The sequence below is a fragment of the Tetrao urogallus genome, assembly GCF_951394365.1.
Source record: "Tetrao urogallus genome assembly, chromosome: 9".
NCBI classification, from domain to species: Eukaryota; Metazoa; Chordata; class Aves; order Galliformes; family Phasianidae; genus Tetrao; species Tetrao urogallus.
In genome coordinates this window covers 828,177-848,103 of record NC_136822.1, presented here as the reverse complement: position 1 = coordinate 848,103, position 19,927 = coordinate 828,177, and the positions used below count along the sequence as shown (strand labels likewise).

Genomic DNA, 19,927 nt, shown 5'->3' with positions numbered 1-19,927 from the left:
TCCTGCACCGGGGGCGCCTCACTGTGGGGCTGCGGATGGTTAGCGGGGCTCCGGGGGATGACATCTGCAGGCAGCTGCCCTGCAGTGAGTCTGTCATGGCAGGAGCACCATCCCTTCCCACTGCACACTTCACAATGTTGTAGAGTTAGTTTGGAGGTGTATGGTGTTCAGTGTATTTACAGACCAACAGAGGTGTTTGCAGATGGTTTTAATCCACGCAGAGCTGCAAGTCACTGTTATTTAAAGTTATCATCAGGCACAGAGGAGGCAAAGGACATCATTGCTCTGCAAATAACTCCAGCAGAAGAGCACTATCTCCACATTTGCTCATATTCATAAAATCTGTGCACATGGCACCTAGACAGCTGTAACTGCAGGACATTGAGCTGAATAAATACCTATTCAGTTAGAGGGATCACTCATGGTATATCACCATGATATCATGGTATCACACATATTAGATGAAAGTGATATTTGCATCTAGGCAGGTAGATTTTGTAGTTTCCAGTTACTAAGTCTCGCTCTGACACTTCAATAGCTGCTTTTGACATGTTGCCTTGACCCTGCATCCATCCACTTCTAGGAGAGGAAGGTGCAGAGCAGAAGCACAGATCTTTCTGCTAAGTCATTCAGCCTCCAGCACTCGTTGGGATGGCACATCCGCATTGCTGCGGCGGCCCTGCGTTCAGCTCCACTTCTGTGCTCTGCCAACAGCTGCCCTGGTACATGGCCACTGTAGATACTGAGCCCAACACTCGGCTGTGACATACCAAGGGCATTTCTGATTCTGTGCATTGTTGTGCGGTGACTTTTTGTGCCTTTGTACGAGAATGTTCAGAATACTTGCTTTGATGACCTGCAGTCGCTTTGTCTGGTTTGCACACACACTGCACCCATAAAACCCTAGCTCTTGTTTTACCAAGTTACGTGGGATTGCTGGTGAGGGAAACCCATGACAAACCGGGCGGTTAAAAGCAAGGGCTCATTCCACAGGACTACTGAACTGGCCTTTATCTGTGCCTTAAAAGGGAGCATAAATGGAGAAGTAATCAAAGTGCCCCGTAAGTACAGATTTGTCTCCAGCCTTTTTATTTATACAAGGATTCAAAGAACATGTTTTAACTTTAGATAAACAGTGCAAGAGAGTTACAAGTACCTTGGTAACAGAAAGAAATAGGTAACTGTCCAGCTATGCCAGTAAGTGAAATAACTCTGACTCCTGCAGATAGAAACGCGTCTGTTTAAAGCAAAGGTGGCCGTGAGTTATTTGCTCTGCCTTAGCCCCTCCCAAGCCACCGGAAACACAGGCAGTTTGTCATCTGCAAATGGTGAGCGGCTGCACCCAGCCCGTGGGGACCTGACCCTAAGATAGAACGTAACATATGTGGTACGGCACAGAGAAGCAGGCTGAAGGACACGGACCTTTGGGAAGCTGCTATTTCTGGTTCTCCCTTTTCCACACACAGGAGACTTCATTGATGCACTTCTCTAGACCACAGCTCCGCACCCTGAGGACGAGGCTCTTCCAAACCGACCCCCCACCACTCGCACCCCGCTGGCCCCAAAGGGTTAACGGCTCCTGCTATGTTATTGTTGTACCAGAGCTGATAGTGCGGACTATTTAACTGTTAAAGCATGAACGGGGCACGCTGAATGCTTGGTTAAAGTGTGCTCCTCTCAGAGCCCAGAGGGAGCTGGTTAGTGTGGGAGGCTGACAGCAAACACTCACTTCGTGGAGCTGGAAATGATAAGGACTCCTTCCGAAGCTCCACCACACAAAGCACAGACCTCAGCAGCTGTTTTTAAAGCTCTAACACAACCTTTCTTTGAAGCGGCTGCAATGTTTTAGTGTCCTTTCTCCTTTCGCTTTGCATTGAAACTTTCTGCAGTTGTGGAAATCTACGTAACTGAAGGCTACATTTGTGTTGGCAATTCTAGTTAAAGAAAAAAAAAAAAGACAGGAGCTCTTCTGCATTTCCAGAGCTAAGTAAACCTGTGTAAACCCATGGCTGTTGTTTATCCATGGCTGTACGTGGCTGAGCCTCACAGCACTGCCAGAAGCACTGGGCAGGGAGGGCACAGCAGCCCACACCCCATGCTGCCGCCCAGCACCAGGCACCCCCTGCCCAGCCCCGGACCTGCAAAGGGCTGAGCTCTGCGCCAGCTGTTGGCACTGCCCTGTTTTTGTTCTGATCCTCTCTTTACAAACTGCTACATGTTAAAAACATGGGCACAGCCAACTGCCGCAGGCTGACTGCCACCAGAGTGCGGCCCTAAGGTAGGGGGTGATGCTGCGTGTGCCCATGTGAGCTCTGACAACCAGTCACAGTGTTCTCAGCAGTACACAGCCCCCGGTCTTTCCAATTATAAAAAAAAAAAAAAAAAAAAGAAAAAGGCATTCACACCCATGGCTGGAGCCAGAGGAGGCAGAGGCAGCACAACTATCTGTCCAGTAAGAAATCCTACTGTGCATACTTTCATCTCTCTGTTACCTTTTACGGTACTGCACTGCAGGTAGAAATTGGACCATTATTACTTGGGTAAAAAATGGCTTTCCAACTAGCATGCAAAGAAAAAATACCCCAAACCCCAACCCCTAACACTCATTCCCAGTCACTTAGATGTAGGAGCCCTACATTTAAAAACGTCATCAGCTACGAGCTCTAGTCAAGAAACCCATTTGTGACCTTTCCAAAGAAAAAGGGAGTTCTACATTTTTGGGTCCAACAGTCACTGCCAAATCGTTTCAGTTCAACCCACCACATCTGCTCACACTCCCGTGCACACAGATGGAAGTGAAGGGCCACCTCTGCCCGCTTCGGCAGCACAGAGGGAAACCTCGGAGGAGCCCCTGAATGCAGTGCCTGCTCAGTGCAGGCGCGCTCGGTCTCCCCACGTTGCTCTCAGCCCGGCATGTCAGGCAGCAGCACGTTAGGCAGCGCTCTGGCCGGCGGCCGGGTAACAAGGCCAGGGGAATTGCATATTCCGCTGCAGGCGGTACAAGAGCTGCCCCTGGAGGGGCTGCCAGGAAGCCCCTCTGCGAGGGCTCAGTTCAGCCCCACAAAGCCGGTTTTGTGGCAATAACAAAAGTAAAACAATGAGGTATGGAAAGAAGGGCCCAGCATTGGGGAAGAGACCAAGAAAGAAGAAAACAGCTCGAGCACTGCCAGAAATAGCAAACAACCGAAACCTTTATCTCCTCCCTCTATTTTTTTTTCCTTTTTCCCTTTTTTTTCTTTTTTTTTCTTTTTTTTTTGCCAAGGTGAAGTACGTCTGTCCTTTTGTTGGTTGGTTTTGGCAAAGTGAAGCCCTCGGCCGCAGTCTCTTTCCTGGCTGTCCTGCTGAGTTACCGCCACAAGTGCTGCGCGGCAATGGAAGCCCCCAAAAGGAAGAGGAGGAAGGCAGAAGGCAAAGATCTGCTGCTGGCCCCAATGACGCCGTGTCCGGACTGCTTTGGGATAGCATGCGTTTCTGGCTGTCTGGTGCTGGGGCTCTTAGAAAGTCTTTTGCCACAGACGTCGTCAGGACAGCTGTCACCACTGCCTGAGCCGCTCATGTCGTCACCTGTGCGGAGACAAGAGGGGTGAGCACAGCCTGCCTTGGGGTGCCAACCCTGCCTTCTTGCTGTGCCCTGGCAGGGACAGAGGATGCGGCTGCTGAGAGCAGACAGTGCCACAACCCTGGGGAGCCTGGCCACCAGTTATGTCCCCCGCTATGGAATGCAAGCCTGGAGCTGATCCCCAACAAACTCAACCACCTGCTGCTGCAGCAGCCAGAAGGCCGTAGGAACAGCTGCCCCGTCAGCCAGGCTGGGCTGGGGCTGGGGAAAGCGCCCGAGTTTTCAGCACCAGGCCAAAAGCAGAGCAGCCCCTGAGCATCCTGCAGCAGGTTGGGTGCACCTGAACAGAGCCTCTGCAGCTTGCAGCCGAAAGTCAGGTGACCACCCCGTGCTGCAAGGCCAAACGCACAGCCCCAGCCCAGCTCTGCTACTCACTCGCATCTTGGAAATCCACATCATTCCCGATGTTGGCGTTGCCCAGCCGGTTTGTCATGATCTTCAGCTGCATGATTTGCTGGCGAATGGTCATATCTGGCTTGGTGATGTCCACCTCCACCTCTGGGTTGTTAATCTGATTAGCTAAGCCATCCCCCATCACTTCAGGCAGGTAACTGTGAAGGAAGGTGACAGGCTTACACATCTGCCCCCAGCTGAGCTCAGCTCTCCCCAGTACAGACAGCAGTGACAGTGCAGCCTCCCTGAAGCGCAGAGAAGCATGGTCAGTCGTGTTGGGTTGTTGGATAGGCCCAGGCAGGGAAGGAGTGCCTGTGCCTGCAAGGTGCTGAGCAGCAGGGGCTCTGCAGATGGCCACACCAAGGCTGCAGGGGGCACAGCCTGTGCAGGAAGGCTCTTGTGTTGACATAGCTGGCTCTAGGGATGGCCAAAGTCTGCTGTCATGGTCAGAATTCATCAGAGTCTGGGGCTCATTCTCAGGCCACCTCAGCTTCTGGGAGGTGCAGCATCACTAGCCCAGTGTGGGAAGAGGTTTGCTGCTCTAGGGCCATGTGCAGGGCTGAGAGATTTCTCTGAGCCTGTAACCCATAAAGCTACAGCGATGCTCCACTCACTGTGGAAAAACTGTCCATACAGGAGGCTGAGGAGCACCTTCTGCTGTTATTGCTGCTCTGGTGACATGCTGCAGGGACTGGCACCCTGGACTGGCTGAATTCCCCTGCCCCAGTAAGACCAGATGAGTTCTCAGGGAAGCTCCAGTGCACTACGGGCTGTTATCCAGTGCTGTGCTGCTCCCTCCTGCAGTGCCCTGTCCATCTCTCCTCACTGCCACCCTTTAACATCAGTCAGGTGTGGAAGGTTTCTGCTGGTGCTGGATGTCACCCAGGCATGGTTTCAAAGATGTACGTGCAATTCGCAGCAACAGTTCTGGAGTCAGGGTGGTAAATCCAGCTCTTCTGCCTTCTGAATGCATGCAGTATTGCAAAATTGCTTAATTAATACAAAACTACACAGCCAGTTCATGGCAAATGCATCCTGATTCTTAACCATCCAACATACAGCAGAACAACGACAGGACTGAAATTCCCAGGCACTGGTTTCAGAAGAAATGCAACATTTCTCTGAACAGGGGCAGACTGGTCCCCTCAGTCTGAGTGAGCAGAGGTGGCTGATGAAGCGTAACTGCCTTTTATGAAGCCCTACCACTCCCACCACCCTACAACAGTGCTGTCCCGGCACCAGGACCCTCTCCATACCTGCCCTTGGTCATCCCATTCCAACACTTGTCATCCGCTGCTGAGCTGGCCATTATTTTTTTGCTGCACAGGACTCCGGGCAGAGTGACCCAGTAAGACTTGAGAGCTGTCAGATTCCCTTTGGCATCCAAAACCTAGAAACAAAGAGGATGCTCAGGGCCAGGAATGCTCTGGAGCATCCCACAGCTGTGGAAAGGACTCTGACTTTTTCATCTTACCATCACACAGTCTGAATTTATGCAGACAAGGAAGCGTCACCAACTTTCCCCTGAAGACCAACCCTCAATCTAAGCACCCAGGGCTGAAGAGTACATGCTAATGATTGTTCTGGTACTGTGGGGATGATCCCACAGTATCCCACAGGAGAAGATCCTTTTCTGGAGCATAAGGGCAATGCTGGGAAGCAACCTCAGTGGGAGCCAGCAAAGGTCTGTCGGGGTGGGACAGAGGACTGCAGGGCCTCTGAGATGCGGGGCCATGAGCACATCATGCAGTCCATCATCTACAGAGCCCAAAACCTCCACAGAGGAGCAGATGCTCACGGAACAACAAAGTCTCAGGTCCCAGGAACACAGAGGGATTGCCCACCCCAGAGACAGGGACCTCATGTCCCACTCCCCAGGCTGGATGCACTGTGCACACGTAGTCAGCCTGCTGCACCAGCGGCAGAGCGGCTGTGGAGGCAAACTCACCAGCATCTCCAGTGCCACTGCAGAGGATTTGGCTTCTAATGTGACCTTCCCCCGCCTCTTCTTGTCCTCACTGCTGGACCTCACTGTGTTGATCTTGGGATTTCCACAGCCTTGGAAAACCTGAAAAGCAAACCAAATTCTCTACACCATGCTTTGATACTATTTCTTCAATTCATTTGGACTCCACAGGTAATTGTTTTTTTAATATGTGTATCTTTCCCAATTGCAAGATCTCCGAGAGTCTGGTTTAGTTTCTGGTCAGGTTACTCTTGTTCCAAGACTTGTTTTCAACATACTGTAACTGTTTTTGATTACTGCTACCATGCAAAACGCTCAGCACAAACACAAAATTAGAATGTTTTTGGATGAGTCACTAATGTTGATATTAAATTACAGCTAGCAATTTTATCTGCTCCTATTATGATTTAAAAATAAAATTCTGGGAAGTCTGAGAAGAATAAGATGGGAGTTGCTCACAGTCACTACATCATTGATGGGGGCTTTGTAACTACAGCTTCCATGATAAGAACAATAGGCAGAGGGGGTCTACCCCAATGACCCCCATGGTGGGCAAACACACTCCAGCAAATGACCACCCTCCGACCAGGAGAGCACTAAGTGAGTGGATATCTCAAGAGCTGTCAGGTTGGATATTTCAAGGCCAAATGAGGACGCTAGGCAGATTTATCTTCTAACTTTGGGTACTTCCTCTTCCTGTCACCTACCTACCAGCCAGGCACCTTTGTAGCTGAGGGAAGGCAGGGCTTGGAGAATATGCCCTATGAGGAGCTACTAAAGGAACTGGGGCTGTTCAGTCTGGGGAAGAGGAGGCTGAGTGGAGACCTCATTGCTCTCTTGCAATACCTAAAAGGTGATTGCAGCGAGAGGGGTTTGACTTTTCTCACTGGTGACAGGTACAAGACAAGGGGAAATGGCCTCAAGTTGTGCCAGGGGAGGTTTAGTTTGGATATCAGGAAAAACTTATTTACAGAAAGGGTTGTTAAGCGCTGGGATGGGCTCCCCAGGGAGGTGGTTGAGTCACCATTTCTGGATGTGTTTAAAACCATTTGGATGTGGTGCTCAGGGACGTGATTTGCCGAAGGACTGTTAGAGGTAGGGTAGTGTGGTCAGGTTGCGGTTGGACTCGATGATCTTTAAGGTCTTTTCCAACCTGAACAATTCTATGATTCTGTGTTTCATCTGACAGTGATACTCCACCAGATCATTGTGCTGTGCTCAAACCACAGCTTGCAGCTGTAGAAATACGCAGCTCCAAACATCCGCTACCAGTGCTGCATTCTCCTGATCTTACTGAGAACTTTACCAAGTAAGTTTTGTTTTTCCAGTCAAACACTGACTACACTGGACTATTTAATCTCTTTTGATTTTACCAGACATTCTATGTCCCTTGGAAACATCCTTATTTTCAGATGATGCCATCATGGGCTTACTTATGTGCGTACAATTTCTTCCAACCTAACACTGAGAGAAAGAACATGGTCTTTCGTGTTAGAAAATAAACCTAAATGAGTACTTGGATGCATAGTCCCATTAGTGCTGTGACTTGTGCTAGTGAATTCCTGCTTGGTTAAGAAATACTTTTCTTCTTCTCCTCTCCAAGATCCAGTTAGGGCCTGCCACGCACTTTTCATCTGCATCTTAGCCCTGGAATAGCCTGGGATAGCTGCAGGGCTCAGGGAATGCCTGGGCAGAATATATGCCCAGGTACCCCAGAACCTCACCTGCAGCTATAGAAGTGATTAACTGGATAAATACAGAAAAAAATAGAAGACCAACAGAAAAAAAAATCTTCACAATGTATTTCTTGAAAGACAGGTGGGCATCAGGAGAGCCCCTCCAGATGGACTGCTGAACTGCAGCTCTGTCCCACAGGCAGCCTGATAGAATGGTGCTTCTATCACAGATCATCATCCCAAGGCAGGCTGAAGCAGCTGCCTTCTGTTGCTAGTGTAAGAAGGACTGTGTGCTTCCTCTAAACGCCCCAGCACAGTCAGAACACTTCAAGGCTCTTCAGAGGCACCTGACAGCAAATACACCATGTCGCCCACAGTCATTGCACGTGCAGTCCCACCTGCGTGTCTGCACCTAAGGAAAGCTGACTGTGGCAGAGGAGCATTTGGAAGTACCTGAGAAGGTTTTTCTCTGCCTAAGACAGTGCTTTCCTATCATTAAAAGAGCGTGCATCATCTCTCTTCTTTCATCTCCTTTACTCAATTCAACAGTGAGAACAAAAAACATTTGATCTGGGCAATTACACATAGTGTATCCTCAGCCAGGCCCAGGCACATGCTCTTACCTTAGCTGTGATTGAATCTTTGTTTTCTTGCAAGTTAGAAATAGCTTCAGAGATCCTCATGTGAATAGTCCCTATTACTGTGTCTACGTTGTATGGTCCGTCAATCCGATCAGCCACAGCGACCAGGGCATCTGGTAAATAACACAGAGACATCCTTTCATCAGACCAAGCACGTTAAAGCTCATGCTCATGCTCCTGCTGGGTGGGATACACAGTTGGCCTCTTGGAAGTCTCGCTAGAGGATCTCTCTCCATTTTCACTGCTGTTCAAACCTATGCTGATTTTCCTCCAGAATGGCACAGCTGTCTAAAGGGTGGATGGGGTGCTGAAGGTACCGGATGGGAGCAACAGCTTCTGTGGCAGTGAAAGAGCAAGAAAAAGGAAATACCACATACTAAAGGCAAAAGAGCAGACTGTGAAGCCCACAACTAAACTGAGCAGTGGGACTGAGTGTGCCTGTGCATGACTGTTGCTCTCAGCTCCCCTTATCTAGCAAAGCTTTGTTCTCCAAGTACTCTTGCCTGACCTGGAGGTGCCTGCCAGCATTGGGTGTTCTGGGTCTACGCTTGGCTTACAAAAAAAATAACCAGCCTCTGCCTATGGAGAAGATTTTCAGCACTCTGTGGGTCTGAAGCAAAGACAGACTGTCTGCACACAAGTCACGAGGCACTGAAAAATGCTACACAGAGGAAGGCTCGGTGTCCAGGCAGAGTTAAGCCAGAGCTTTGCACAGGTCTCAAACACCTAAATTAGGATTGTAACCAGGGTTGACTTTGTCAGTCAAAAAAGCTACTGCTGAGCTGCTGCTGCTTCAGTTTTCTACCATTTCTGTTCCAGTATCCTGAAGGCCAGGCCATGTGTAAGCCTCATCAGGATTTAAGGACTTGGCAGCTCCTTGCGACCTCAGATGGCTCTGTGTGGTCTTGCATTCCCCAGGACACACCAAATGCTTCCTGGCAGGATAAGAGATGTGGCAGAGAACAGGAGTGGCCCTCACTCATCTAGAACAGAAAGTACTTCATGTCCCTGCAGCTTCTCCATATGGAAGAAAACACCAGTGATGGCTTCATGTTGATTTTCCTTCTCTGCACAAAGAGGGTCAAATCCCAGGGTCTGGGCTGAAAAACCACCTGGTTCGTAAATGAACTCATTCTTTAGCAGTGATTTTTATCCTAGATCCTAATACCTTCCCCATCAGGCTGGCAGGAGACTGTCACAGCAGATGGTGTGATGTTGCAGAAAGCTTATTCAGCACATGTTCGCTTGCCGATATTCATAAGCAGGGAAACCACCAACTGAGTTGTGCCCTGCAGTTCAACAGGGCATCAACAGCACACGTCCTTCTTCCTACGCCATCCCATAGCATGTAGTGCCACCTGTGATACTGCTTTAAAGCACTGAGCTGCACAAATTTCCTGTGAGCAGGGGTCCAGCCAGCCAGGGTACAAATGGGGACCACCATCACTTCAAACGTGCATTCAACCCCTTGTCTGTGCAAAGCAGTAGGACTCGGCAGAAAGGCCCCCAGATGCATTCCTGAGGTCCTGTATATGTTGTGCAGAGGCACTAGGTCCATGGTGGAAGCATTATGTTAACAAGGATGGCCATGGCCTGATCCTGAGCCCACTGCTGTCAGTGCATGCACAGCCCTCAAAAATATGTTCTCCTTGCTACTGCATGGCCGATGTTCAGGTCCTGGCTGCTCCCACAGAATGACCAACCCGGGCAAGCACGAGAGAGGGGACAGCACAAATCTGCAGAAGATACCAAATCATGTTCACACGGCTCTGGTCTGTAATATAGGATTCAACAACATGCACAGTCACAGCCTGGAAATGTTATGTATTTACTTTCAGCACTTAAAAAAATATAAAGGTTTTGCTCATTAGCTTGAGCAAGAATGGAAACAGGGGTCTGTGTTTCTGAGTTCATGTGCTCTTTCTTCCTGCAACGCAGTCCTGATTTAATACCATTAGAAAGTGCTACTGGGCAGGCTAACAGAGGGTTAGCACTGATTTCTAAAGCTAAACATGCCATATGAGTCGATAATGTTTTTGTTTTCTGGGAAATAGCATCTCCTGTAACATCAGAGAGCCTGCAGTTCAACTTTGCTGCCACTGAGGGGTTGCAGTGTCATCTACAAGACTATATTTTCAGGCAATTATATCTGCAGATGCACTAATGTTGAGATAGAGATATTTAAATCAAAGTCTGCATCCCTAAATTAGTGATAAATTATATTTGACCACTTTCTATAAATATCTTTAGTTTGACTTACTCTGATTTGTCAAACTGAAAGAGAAACGCTGTTGTCACCAAATCCTCTCCAGCTACATGGAAGGGCTTAAAGGTGAAACATGGACAATGCCAGGGAACTTCTGTCTCTTCCTGCATGTTTTGCTCCAGCCCTTGATCAAACGATGACCTCTGGCAGTAAAACATACAGCCACAATTTAAAGAAAGCTCCAGTTTCCCCCCAGCCAACACCTCCTGACAAGATCAGTGTCTCCTGGCCAAGAGAAGCCCTCAATAACTGCAAAATGCAATCCTGTCAAGCCGTGGGAGAGGCGTGCTGATCTTTCAGGAGCTGGGCAGTCAGCCTGCCAGGAGAGCAGCGACAGCTAACAGTTGGCTTGCTGTGGTCAGAGAGGACAAAGCTTTATCAAAACCCCGGTATAAACCCTTGGGGAAGGGAATATTTCCCCCCCCCGTTCTGTAGCAGGCTGCCAATGGCAAGTACATCCAATTAGCCACAGCACAGCGCCACTCGGTTCGTTAGCTCCTGGCAAGAGGCAGGCAGCTGGCCAACGGACCCTCTGAGCACCAGGCTCTGAGTGCAGCACTGGGATCCTTATTTGGCAGTGGGAGGCCACTGAGAGGGAGGCTACACTGCAGTGGGGTTTTTGATGTTAGCACTCCAACCAAAATGTACAACCTGGGAGAGAAACAGGAGCTTTCTGGGCATGGAAAGAGGAGTGAGAGCTTTCCTAATGCAAGCAGCCTCCCCTGACAGACTGCAGCAGGGGAGGGGCTGAGCTGTAACACCCTCACACTATTTTCTAAATGCTGGCCCCCACCAGCCTTACTCCACACTCTCAGTCACACTGCAAGCCACTCTCAGCAGCTGTTCACATTCCAACCAGTGGCCACAGCCTCTGGAAAAACAGCGGAATGATACACGAGGTCCTACAACAGATGCCCAGGTCTGACTGCAGAACTGCCCACAGAACTGCCTGGTGGAAGCTCTCTGCTCTGTGTTGCACAGGGTATCAGACCACATCACTGCAGTGATACTTCTGGCTTTCAGCTCAAGGAAATGGACACCTCTATACACATACAGCCCACTTCAAGAAGTACCCATAGTCTTAGCTGAGTGACAAAACAAAAGTGAAATGAGCTCTCTTCTCAGTTTAAATACAAGCTTAATTTTCCCATTCCTCATGTGGCCTGTAACCTCTCCCTCCCATGTATTTACTTTCCATTCAGAAGTATGCAATTCTGATCCCTTTGCTCTCCCATGGAAAAAGTTTATGGCTTCATGTTTCCAGACCACATCCCAGGGAGGGCTGCCAGGGATTCCCATGTGCTCACACATGCTGCAGTATATGGATGAAGCAGCAGAACCTGTCCCTAAGCCTCAGCCTTTGGGAGGAGAGGACAGATGACCCAAATGCAATGTGTGGGCAGCACACAGAGGATGGAGAAGATAGAAACACCTGAACCCTCTGTTAGCCTGCCCAGTTGCACTTTCTAATGGTATTAAAACCCAGAAGAACATCCTGCAATAGATTCTAGACTTTGTATCGCAGGCAGAGAAATAGTGGTGTAAAAGAGCCTCCTTCAGCTTCCAGTGGCCCCTTCTATACTCTCCAAAGGACTCAGAGTTTGAAAGGTGCCATGAGGCAGTGAGGAGCCACCTTACCCATCAGGTACTTCCACTCGGTGTTTAGGTCAGCTTGGTTGGCCAGGCAGCCCTTCACCACGTTCAGGCAGTAGTTGCTACATGGCTTCACACTGGCCATGCCCCGGCAGTGCGGGCAGTACATCAGCTTCATGACAGCGCGGGTGCATTCGTGGCTGAGGGACACCTGGGGAGACAGAGCAGAGTCAGAAACATGGGCAGCTGAGGGGGCCTGGCCCCTCGGCATGCCCTGAAAGGCAGGTGGCTATGCCACCTTAAACCAAACCATCCCACGAGGCAGAGCATAGGGAACCCAGGTAGGGCCCCAGCCTCTGCAGCACAGAGGTCCCCATGGCGGTGCTGATGGAGCTCGCTGTTCCCCTGTCTTATCACTAAATGCATCCTCCCCTCCTTTTTTGCTTGCACCCATTTCCAATTCTCTAATCACTCTTTTAAAATCATTTACAAAAAGAAATATCAAGAGTCTGCATGCAGGCCTTGCTTAGTACCAGGTAGTTGTCACTCCTCCAGAGGGAAACGAACTGAAAATGCCTGACCCTCCAGCTGCTGCTGCTGCCCTGAGACTTGCCCCTTGTCTCTTCAATGATAGTGAAAAATAGCTTGAATATGGTCTTGTACATTTCTTCTAGGGGAAGAAGAAATTCTGAAAAGAAACATTCACTTCTGGCCTTGAGACAGCAAATCCCTCAGACATGGCCACGCACCCCCCTGGCCTGGTGACCAGTGGCACTGTTGGCCTTCTGGAGTGCTGGAAGCTGGGCTACTCTGCTTTGAAAGCAGGAGCGTGGAGCTGCCACGATGCCACGCTGTCACTCCTGCAGGTGGCTCTCCCTGCAGGCAGACAGCCATGGGATGCTCAGTGCCCAGTGAGGTGGCAATCACTGCTTGCTCCCGCGCTGTGGCCTGCCCTTGGAGCTGCTGGTGGCATCTCCAATGCACCAACCTGAGCCTGGCAGGGGCCAAGCATTCAGTCTCCTAGCATAGGATAAATATTGATTTTCTCTAGGGAAGAGAGCAGGCTCCTCTCCTTTTCTCCAAGGAATTATCCACACTACCTGTTTGCAGTAGTGCTCCCTTTGCACAGGCAGACTGCAGAGATGAGCAGAAAGCAGAGGAACAAGAGGGCGAAGGAGCAATGTCAGAGAGCATCCTATGCTCATTTCACTTGGCAGAGCTCAGCTCCCCACTGTCCCACCCAGCCTGGCCCTGGGCTTCTGCTCCCACAGCACAGAACAGAGGGAAGGCCCCTGAGCTCCTCCCTGCGGGGCGCTGATCCTGCACTGTCCTGCTGGGGGTCTGGGAGCACGTGCAGGAACAGAGTCCTTCCAACACCTCCTTAGTCCTTGCTGAAGTGAAGACTTCATGCTTGCCAAGCATGGAACACAGGTATCAGAGCTCACCTTACAAAGGTGCAATTTTCAGCAGCATCGGCTGTGTAATGCCCTTGATTCCCCATGCTGACATGGAGACTTGACTTTAGCTTTAATGGCACCTATAGTCCTGTCTTAGCTCAGTGACATAGAAACTGCATAAAGATGTCAAGAAGAAATGCATGATACATTGGAGAAGCCGTTTACCCAGGACCCAAAAAAAGAAAGTTACTGAGAGATACGGCTCAGAGCCAAGGCACTCCTCATTCAGCTTCCAGGGGTATAAATAAACATGCCAAACAAAGCCAAGCCCAACCTAAAAATACATTATTTCTGTGTCACTGCTCCATTAAAATCTGCATACTCCGTTCTGATCCCAGCGACATCAGTGGGAGCAGTCCTTGAAAGTGCAAATCCAGTGATGAAGTGATAAGGAAAAAACATTATCTTCTAAAAAATACCCCAACTGGGGGACAACTTGGTCTTGAGCGATGAATCATTTTAATTAAAGCTACTTTGCAGCTGGAGATGCAGTAGCTGATCGGAGTAGCAATGAGCTAATGTAATGGGAACAGGTGGCTGCGGCTCACAAAGCCCCGCGCCACCACCAGCACTGACACTGCAAGGAGGCTGTCGTCAGGTATCCCGTGACTGCGCCTTGCATCAGCAGCCGAGCTCTGTGCTTTTCCATGGCTGCTTTCCAAAGCCTGATGTGCCCGTGCTCGGCTGATGGAGCCACCCAGCCAGCTGCCAATTGCAGGAGGCGAGCGCTTGGCCAGAGCAGAAAACAGCCTCGTGTGTGCATGTCTGGAGCGGGAGGGGAGCTCACGGCTCTGCAGGGCGCAGGGCACCACAGTGCAGCGCTGGGACTGACGGTGTGCTGTGAGACAGCAGCGGCTTGCAGAGGGGCCAGCGGGGAATGAGCACACGTGGAGATAATATGAGAGAGAATTGAGGACACGTAGTTCTCGGCATTCAAACCGGCATTTGTTTCCCTCAATTTTCCCCCTCCTGAGCAATGTTTAAATCAATTACAGTAAAATTAATGACTTTTGCAAGCGATTTGCTGAGAGGATGGGCTGGGGGATTAGTCCCAAGCTGGGTTCCTTGCAAGCACCCCAGACAATTTAGAAAACATTCAGCCTACAAGGCTTCTAACCAAGAAGGCTCCTGCCAAGCAGCTTATTAATATGCTTCCAAAGCAGAGACTCACAGAAATGTAGGAGTTGAGGGATAAACAGTCACCCATTCCGCCTGCATTAAGACATGTGCAGGGAGAACAAAGCTATCTGATTACCTAAAGCATGAGTTCAGAATGAACTTGTGAAATGAAGACACGGAGGAGGCAGAGCTGCTCGTGGAATGGGAAAAGCAGTTTGGGCACACGAGGCTATCCTTCCCAGATACGTGGGGACTGAAGGCACCTGAGTGTGGACATGCCGAGGGCTCCTGTCCCCATAGTGCAAGCCAATTATTTTTGACAGAATTGGCTGGAAAGACCAAAGAACTAAGTTTGGGATGCAAAGAGCACGCCTGTGGGGACTAGTGACAAAGAGGTGCCGGTACTGTGATAAGCTCTGCATCATAGCATCCAGGGGGTTGAGGGCTTCTTTGACAGAGCAATGACCCTCCTCCCCTTCCCAGCATCCCAGCTGTGAGGAAGGCTGAGCTGTAGGAAGCCACAGGCATCTGGCAGAGCACCACTGAACTGCTACGGGGCAGCGTGTACAGCAGGTCCGGCCCCACAGCACAGCTGTGTGCCTGCTCAGAGGTCCCTGGCTGCACCCACACCCCGCAGCCAAGCTGCAGATGCTGCCTTTGAAATGTTGGCTTAGATCAAGGGAAGGGAAAAAAACAAAAACCACTCCACTCAAATCCTTTCTCCTTTTGAAGCCTCCCTTGAAAGCAAATGAGAACCTGCAGCCTAGCTGCAACATGATGGGGCCGCTTGGCGTTCAGGGGCCGTCCAGTGCATCTGAAAGGCATTTAACACCAACAGAACAAGTGGAGCTCTGCTCCTATCCCTGCTCCTCCCGCACGTTCATCCCCAGGCTGCTGTGAGCCATCTGTGCTTTGTGACCCTGGGAGCCAGAGGAGGTGCAGGGAGGGCTCTGGGAAGAGGAAGAGGCCAGCTGTGGAAGGGGAAGGCCAGGCCAGCCCGTAAGACCCATGGCCGAGGCCCTGCGGTTCTGCTCTGGAGTTCCCACGAGCTCCTGCTCGGAGCAGCTCTGGCCCTGCCTCCTGCCCGCCCCTCCGGCTGGCACTGCAGGACCTGGCAGCGTGGGGATCCCTGAGGTGAGGACAAAATGCCTGTGTCAAATGTACATCAGATTGGGCCTGCATATATTCACAGGTATATTTTTCCACTCTGAACGTTTAGATGGCCGTTTAAGCCCCTGCATCACCAGTTAAACCAGCACTGTCACAGCTCACATTTCTGAGCCAGCTGATGCTTACTTAAGGTCAGGGGCAGCTCTTTGCACCGCCGCTGTGAGAAAACACGGCAGATCTGCAGTTTGCTGCTATCCTTGTGCACCTCTTATTTTCACATTTCATCTTCGCGGCCTCTCCGAGGAAGGATCCTCAAAGCGCTGTGATCAAAGGAACAGGGGGTGCTGTGATTTCCACCCCCAGGTGTGAACTGCACATCACGGCCCTGGCTTCCAACACCCGGACCGTGTGGCCAGCAGCTGCCTCGTGCACATTTGTGCCAGTCCTGCTGCAATTAGCACCTTGCTGTGTGTTAAACAAACCAAGACTTCCCATCTTCCAAGTAAAACTCTAAAAGAAACAGCTGCGGGGCCGATGGAAATATGGTGCTTTCGAAGTCTAATGAATTGTATAATCACTGCAGTCATTATTTTGCATATTCTTATAGAAATGCACAGCAGTCAGTTCCTGGAGCACGGTGGGTTTTAAGCCTCACCAAGCCCATCATTTAAGATGCATCAGTCATGTTTCCAAAACCTCTTTTGAGGGACCTTGAAAGCAAGCCATGGCTTCTGGATGCAGCGGTAGGCACAGATGATCTGCAGCCAGCAGCCCTCCTTCTTCCTCACAGCACTCAGCTCAGTGCAGGGTGAGGTACAGAGGACAAAGGCTGGTGCCAAAGATGTGTCCTTCATGCTCAGTGGTCCAGAGCCGGTGCTAAGCCCGAGGACAGACAGACTGCCTGGCTTCATCCCTGCTTGAGACAGATGCGAGGCCAGCCCAGCGGCCAAAAGAGCATTTTGCAGACTCAGAAAAAAATAAAAGAAATGAAAGCTGGTGCACCCCAACCAACCCCAGGCAGCACAGTGGGCAGCAGTGATAGCCCGGCAGCCAGCAGCACAGTGCCTGCAGCGGGCAGTGCCAATGTCAGAGGCAGCACAGCCCGCAGGGATGGCAGAGGACAGGGCCTTGGGAGGTCGTGGGACTTTGTGTCCTTGTCCAGTGCCACCTGCCTCCAGATAACAAAGGAAGACTGGTGTATGGATGTATACAGATGGGTAGCCCTCATGCTGCTCTCCCTCTGTGGGGAGATGTTGACAGACACCACCGTTCCTCCTCTGTTCATCTGATGCACTGATTTCCAGCTGGCACAATTTTCAATCCCTTGAAAACCTGATTCAATTGCCTTTTAACCAGCAGGTAAACATATGAGATAAGTATCTATTTGCACGTGCTATTTATATTATATTCTGAATACTTGCAGGTTTTTTGCGGACTAGAAGTACTAGAAAGAAATACCTGAAAAAAAACCCACCATAAAGAGCCATACAGCTCACTCTGAATCCATCCAAACAAACTCAGGCCTCACTGCCTAACTCTGCCCAGCTTTACTCGGTGCTATAAAGGAGCAGGGGGCTCCGAGAGGTGCTCACAGGGGACACAGCAACAGCTGGGCTGGGTGCTGCCTAGAGCGGCCACTCTCTGCTCAGGCTTGGGAAGCAGCTCTGGGCAAGGGACATCAGAATTCTGGGTCTGAGGAGGGAATCAGGCTGACTGCAACTTCCATTTGAAACACTTCCAGCCACGCAATTCCATGTGTGATCTGCATGAGGACAGCTCTCCAAGAGAGAAGACATCACCAAAGGCAGCCCTGACCTGGTGGGAGGTGTCCCTGCCCGTGGCAGGCAGTTGGGGCTGAGTGGGATTTCTGTTCCCTTCCAACCCAAGCCACTGTATGATTCTGTGATTCTGATTCTATGGTATTCAGGGAGAGGCCGAGTCTGAGGCTGAACTTCTGGATGAACGTTCTCTTATCAAGACGTGCAGAGCTGTCTCTAGGTGAAGGTGCTTCTGCCTGAACAGAGGAGCACGCAGATGATCTCTCTGAAGGAAATGCCGCCTCCTGGTGAGCACAGGTGCCAGGGGAGAGCTTCTGACCCTGTGAAGCAGCACGTCAACTCAAGAGAGATTTTATTTAGGCATCTTTACAGCTCCCTGGGACTAAGGCAGTCTCTGCAGAGCAGTGTCCTGCTGTCAAGTGCTGTAGCACAGAAACACACTTCTGTCAAGCAATGACAAGCCAACTGGACTTCACTGACATTTCAGGATCAAGGAGAGGGCAATTTTTATCAATACAAAACTTCATTACAAAAGTGAAAGTCTTTAGGTGAAATAAAATGTATTTTATGGTTGCGTGCACTTGCTACTGATGCTCTGAATAAAGATAATACTCTGAGAGGATGGAGATGTGTCACATATGAACACGGGGCAGGAATTCATTGCGCTTGAGCTATTTAACAAAGTGATTTCCTAACTGTAAAAGAGACTATATTCTTCACTTCATTTTATTCAATCAATTTTACAGATAGTTCACCCAAGACAGAAGTGAGCTGTACATCCTTCCAAGCTATGAAAAACCCTGGGGCATGAGTGACAGACACAGCTTCAAGGAAGATGAGGGCTGGGGATGATCATACTGTCTTTGTTAAGTTCTTGTCTTGCTGGAAATGTAAATCATGCTAAGATAATCATTATTTTCCATATGTATCAAGCACGTTCATTTAACTACTAAAATCACTGCTACAAATACTATTTTGGGGCCTTTTTAATTGGAATTCAGTTTCAATCCAAATGTTGCTTGACCCACCATGTTTTTAAAAATTACTCGTATGGTAAATGGCAAGAAAGCTGCCATCTACCTTATCCTGAGAAGTTTAAAAAAGAAGACTGAAATGTATGGTAGGAGACAGTATTGCTCAAATACAAATGTACTGGTAGACAACCTTCATCAGTAAAATGAAACAGAGGGCTTAGTGAAAAGGCTTATAATTAGTAATGAAAATCACCATATTTTGTTTCAGCCTTGAAAGAGAACCAGTCTTCTTTAAGAACATCTTCTTAGAAAAAGAAACGCACACAATTATTAAAATTGATTATTTAAATAAGTGTTTCTTGCTCACGAAGCTGCTGCTGATCCACATTGATCCCCATCACTGTGGGGAAACAGAATTCTGGAGCGAGGAGCAGCAGAGATGCAGCAAAAGAAAGACTGTTCCAATCATTCACTTTCTGCCAGAGGAGCAGAACCTATTTAACACACTCCCTACCTTTAGAAATGGAGCATTACTTCTTCACTTTTTCCATGCCCTCACTGGGATCTGCAGGTTGTGCAGTCCTGAGGAAAGCAGAGGGCTCTGAACCCAGCGGTGTGGGCAGCCCTCCTCCCACCCATCAGCTCAGCCAGCTCCTCACCGGGATGCAGGAGGCAGCAGCGTTGGACCATGTGGTCTCACTGCAGCTTGGGTACCCTGGTGCAGCCAAGATCGCCTCTGCTGCCTGCCCTTCGTGTCAAAGTTCCAACTAACACCTGGGCTGAATCACAATGAGAGCGATAAAGAAGAGAAGCAGTCAGGATGTCCCTGTTCATCATGCTGCATCTCCAATGAGGACTTTCTTCCCTTCTTATAAGGGGTTATCCCTCAACCGTTGCCATCCTTGCCATCTCAGTTCTCCTTCCCATCCCACAGCACCTCAACCCAACCGCACCACAGGGCACGTTCCTGCTCTCGTCACTGAACACAGCGATCTCTCAGGCCCACGTGGGGCCCCCAGCAGCAGCTGGAAGCCAGCAAGCCCCCAGCACAGGCCTTCACCTGTTCAGATAAAGCTCCGAGTCGCAGCAAATGCTATTTTTGGGCAGCTGCCAACTGCACAGTAAAGCAAAAGAATCCTAAACATGCATGCAGCGTGGCTTCACCAAGGGGTGGCAGGAGGGAGAGGGAGGGGACTGTCCCCTTCTGCTCTGCCTTGTGCGGCCCTGCCTGCAGCACGGCGCCCATCTCTTTATGCCCCACGGGATGCCTGCTCCCTTTGCCCCGTCCCTGTGCAGCTGGCCACATGCCAGTGATGCCAGTGAATAGAAATGAGG

At 50.0% G+C, this 19,927-nt stretch overlaps 1 protein-coding gene across 1 annotated transcript in view; it reads right to left on the bottom strand.

Moving 5' to 3' along the window:
• Positions 1 to 3,346: 3,346 nt before the first annotated feature.
• GPC1 (glypican 1) overlaps positions 3,347 to 19,927 on the bottom strand; it is a gene marked incomplete at both ends in the record, with an annotated part of 157,659 nt that continues 141,078 nt past the window's right edge. Inside the window, 6 exons of the mRNA XM_079539678.1 lie at positions 3,347 to 3,564; positions 3,995 to 4,170; positions 5,269 to 5,402; positions 5,961 to 6,080; positions 8,278 to 8,408; positions 12,200 to 12,365. Coding sequence (XP_079395804.1) covers positions 3,347 to 3,564; positions 3,995 to 4,170; positions 5,269 to 5,402; positions 5,961 to 6,080; positions 8,278 to 8,408; positions 12,200 to 12,365 — 945 coding nt within the window. The remainder of the gene's footprint in view (positions 3,565 to 3,994; positions 4,171 to 5,268; positions 5,403 to 5,960; positions 6,081 to 8,277; positions 8,409 to 12,199; positions 12,366 to 19,927) is intronic.